Here is a 4,835-nt window from a genome sequence, read left to right on the forward strand (position 1 = left end):
AGAGATGCTCAAGAACATTACAGACTCAACAAAAATGTTGGAAAAATGGTGGATGAATGAGATAAATGATGCATATTCAAGCCAGATAACCACTTCTACTATGCTTAACCCCAGACATGGGTGAACACCCCCAGACTACAAGGCTTTAGACCACCAATTACTCACAGTTTGAGGATTAAGTGGAAATGGAGAATACTGATCACACCAGCAGATGCATAGGACCCTGTGATGGCTAGTTGCAACCAGTTAAAAGGCATGTAAATCTATTTCCTAATGCTCAGACAGGATGACAGCTCTCTGGCATTAAAACAACAAAAACCTGCATACACATTCAATAATACTAACTAGATCTTAACACAGAGGTGGGATGACAACCTTTCTAATGCTAAACATCAAGAGCCTATTAAAAATGCATAACAGGCACAGCCTGGAACAAAGAAGAAGAAGTGGAAAGTGAGCAATTAACAACAAAAGAAGCTTGTATTAGCTGAAAATGAAGACCAGAAGCTGCAGGTATCGCAGTAGTTACAGTCTCCAGAAGTTGAAGTTTACATCAAAATAACATTCATCAACCCGATTACATCTTGCTTTTGGGTATATATAGAGTTTGTTTACAAAATTGCTCTACTGCTCAAAGTGTGGAGGGGTCATAATGGACCACCAGCCACATTTACAATTATATATGTGTCTCTGTTGCGGACTATGTGTTTTAATGAACAAAATCGGCCTTTCTGGTACTCTGATGTCGTTCTTGAGCAGGCGGAGTACCATATGGGACAAAAACTCCATAACTGGTAAATGAATTCAACTGCTCGAGGAAGTACTCTCCTTCCCTGGCCGTGCTGTCCCTTGAATGAGGTGGGTGAAGTATTAACTGCGCGGAGTATTTGGTGAGTGATCGCTTCCTTCCTCCTTCGCACGCACAGGACAGGCCAAAAACACGGAAACCGCATGGCAAATGAACGAGGGCCTGAGAATGAGTATTAGTTGTTTGATAGCTCAGACGGATGATGGAGATTAGATCAGAGGGGGCTATCGGGCGCAAACGGGAGCGGATGAATGATGGTCGTTGGATCGCGGCGAGAATGATCGAACGACTAACAGGCGCGGGAACTGCATGAGAGTTAATGAGTGGGAACAGTTGGGACGGGCAGTAAATGGTTTTCCCCACACCGCTTATGGGAAGGGGTGGTAATCATACCGTGGGGCGCGATGCAATAAGAATGAGGCACGTGGTTGTAGGGTCCGGCGGGAAACCGCTTTTCCCACAGGCTATCAGACGTGCAGGTTCGTGGGGTGGGAGCTGCAAACGCTGTCAGATCTTGCAGCAGATGATTGGACAGCTGGGCTCTAACGTACACATTTTTTGAATGATGAGACACGGGAAGGCTCGGCGGCAATTATTTTTGTATGCACGGGGTTATAAAGGGTCAAGACCTTAGCGCCGAGGGGTTAGAGGAATATGTGTTTGTGAAGAAATTTCGAGGGAAATTGAGTTATCGAGAGGTATAAGAGTGTAAGCGGAGTGATGAGGAAAGGGTGGGTATTGATGCGTGGTCACGTTATTGGGGTTTTATTACATTTAAACCCAACACCCACCTTCAAATATACAGTTAAAATCCCAGTTTAAACAACAAATATGAAGTTTTGACAAAACAAAATTGGACAAATTTCATCCAAAAACTCCAAAATATTTAATAGCTAGACAACACTAATAATTTTAGTAAGATTATTCTAATGTATCGATGAATTCGAATTCATTTTTGAGCCATCCCTTTGTTGACAACTCTCCTTCGAGTCCATATTTTCTCTGTCTCCGTCTTTTTCTCAGCGTAATGTATTTGTCCTGTCTTCATCTCCATCTCTGCTCCTCAGCTCCATCACCATCTCATTCTTTGTTCGTCTCCCCGTAAAATTCAACATTTTCTACCCTCCACCCTCATTAATGCACACAACTTCAAACAACGAAACTGGAATTTCCAAATTTGAACTCTAACCCATGTTTGGAGCCATTTATCCTTGTCCTCCTCCATTTTTTAGATGACTAAACGGACTTGCATGACACCCCCACCATTGTCGACTTTCAAAGCATCTACAAGTAGACATCCCTGCAACTAAAGGAGTAATCATTGACACACCTATGAGAAACAATAATTTTTGTTTGAGGAATTGTTTGTTATCCCTCTTTCTCTCCTTCTGTAACAAATTTTTGTTTCATGCTTTAGTTTAATGCAAGCTACTTCTCCCTTACATCTCACACTTAAAGTTTACATGCCTGGCTTCGACCTTCTGTTTTAATAGTTTTGTCCCTCAAATATTCACAATTTTTCAAGATACAAATGTTTTTTTTGAAGTTTTTGAAATCTCGTAGTTATTTTACTTTCTAGAATAAGGTTTTGACAAAAACATTTTATAGAAGTTGAACATTTGTAGTTTTAGACTTAGGTTTTGAAGAAAACATTTAATAGAAGCTTAACATAAATCCAAATCTTCTTGTTAAAATTATGAACTTAGGTTTTGAGGAAAACATATTATAGAAGTTTAACATAAATTTGAAGTCACAATTATTTGGTTGTTCATTGTTGGGGCAACTCGTTGGGTGACTATTGTAGTAACTCGTTGATGTGTTGTTGGTGACAAAATGTCTCAGTTAATAGTTGTCGATCACATCATCAAGATTCACACCTCATTGGATTTTGGGAATAATTTGCTTTAAAGGCTAGCTTTTAGAGTTCTAAAAGTTTGGTAAAAAATTGATCTAATTACAAATTTATGTTATTCAATGGTATAATCTGAATGTTCTAGGGTTTAATAAGAGCCACCGAATTCATTTGTAAATTCAAAAGTATAATTTAAATAATAAAATATTATGACTTCTAATAAGAGCAATGGAATTCATTTGTAAATTCAAAAGTATAATTTAAATAAAAAAAATATTATGACTTCAAAATTTGGCCAGAAATTGTTAGAATTATAGATTTCAGTTGTTAAAGACACTATAAATTGAGTGTCCTAAGGTTTTTTCAAGAATTTAGATCCATTTATATATTACAAAATACATTTTAAGAAACAAAATAATGAGGATTTCACTAATAATTCTATAGCTGTATACCAATTTTGATGGTTGAAACAATGCAAACAATTATATAACATGATGCCACTATTGTGGCAACTTGATGATTTAAATACTTGTATCTTAACTCTTATATATACCATAGGATTTAAATACTTAAAATTTAAATTTAATTGTAAATACCCACAAGGTGGTAGTGGTGGTAATTCCTTCCCTATTTAATGACATGTCATGACCGTTGCGGTAGTTCTTGTTTTCTTTATTCATGACATATCATCACCGTTATTTCCACTAGATGGCGTACACTCAAAGTCCTTGAAATAATTCATGCATCGCACAGAGGGTCCTCCCTCATATGCAAACAAGACCTGCGTACCATCTACACATTCATGATTCGCTGCATGACTAATCACGTACATATTTTCCACTTCTGGGTAGCGTGTGAGGTTATTCAACTCATCTGGACAGCCTCTGGCGATTCACTGTGGTTTAATTCTTATTAAAAAATGGTATATAATAAGATACGATGAGATGAAAGTTCTGCCCCGCAGAAATTCAAGATAAACCAAAAATTGATGTTTAAGATATCAGAAAAATTGGCCCTCGCCCGGGATCAGTCACGGTCAGGGTAGGGTCCCTTGGCAGACAGCGAACCAGAGACGATGACGATTCTTATCCCGAAAAAACAAAAAAAATATCCAACCAGAGACGATGACGATTCTTATCCCGAAAAACAAAAAAAATATCCAACCTACGCGGGCCCTACCCTCATGATATTTTTGCACCGACATTGCGGTAACCCGATGTCGGTTCCATCTGACGATTGTGGGCATGGCGCGTGTACGGCGCGTAGGAGCCAGAGACCTTCACACCGCCACACCAAAACTAGAAATACCACATTCTTCTCCCTTATTTCCATCTCCTCCGCTCTGCGTTCTGCCAATTTGTTGTTTGTTATATCGTCTGCAATTTTTACCAAGTTTTTTACTCGTTATTAAGATGGCGCAACCAGCACACCAGGACCGCGGTATGTTCGGCAAAAAGAAGGAAGATGAGGGAAGGCAATGTGATCAGACTGAGGGTGGTAGATGTGAAGAGGGGAAGAAGCCGGGAATGGTAGATAAAATCAAAGAGAAGATTCCGGGACAACAGCAAAAGCTCCCCGGAGACGGAAAGCAGTGTGGCGGTCAACCTGGGCGTGAAGAGGAAAAGAAGCCAGGTATGGTTGATAAAATCAAACAGAAGCTGCCGGGACAACAAAATAAGAATGACGTGGAGTAAGAGAAGATAGTGTAAAGAAGACCCCCTGCCCATCTAATATGTGAATCTGTGTACACTCGTTCAGGGCATTGCTTAGGAGCATGCATGGATGAGAATAATGTTATGTGCGTGTTGATTAGTAATGTGTTGTGTTACAAGAGGGGGATCAAAGTTACGACTGTAATCCGATGGTGAGGTCGGTATTTGCGGTTTTATAATAAATAGGGTTTCGGGTACCATCTTTCACCTGAGCATTTTTCCGATTTATCGGTTGAAGTTATGAATATAGATTACAAACAGTTTATGTGACCAAACTTTCAGCAATGTTCATCACGACATTTTTGTCGCAACGAGAAGCTGCGGTCTAAGTAAACTCGTAATTCGATGTTTTGTTTTCTTAAAGATATATTTATGTGTCCAAGTAAACGAGCTATTCATGTTTTTACGTTTTACGTTGCACTTAGTGATTGGCCTGGATAATGTTTTAACTAAAAATTAATCA

The 4,835-nt window shown here is 39.1% G+C and overlaps 1 protein-coding gene across 1 annotated transcript; it reads left to right on the forward strand.

Moving 5' to 3' along the window:
• The first annotated feature begins 3,992 nt into the window (after positions 1 to 3,992).
• On the forward strand, positions 3,993 to 4,569 carry LOC149247457 (uncharacterized). The gene has a single exon (XM_089458227.1). The coding sequence runs from the start codon at positions 4,073 to 4,075 to the stop codon at positions 4,352 to 4,354; it is 282 nt and encodes a 93-aa protein (XP_089314353.1). The 5' UTR covers positions 3,993 to 4,072; the 3' UTR covers positions 4,355 to 4,569.
• The last annotated feature ends 266 nt before the right edge of the window (positions 4,570 to 4,835 follow it).

This window comes from Pinus tabuliformis, chromosome 7 (genome assembly GCF_031772625.1).
Source record: "Pinus tabuliformis cultivar Carrire ecotype Pingquan chromosome 7, CPIR1, whole genome shotgun sequence".
Taxonomy (NCBI): Eukaryota; Viridiplantae; Streptophyta; class Pinopsida; order Pinales; family Pinaceae; genus Pinus; species Pinus tabuliformis.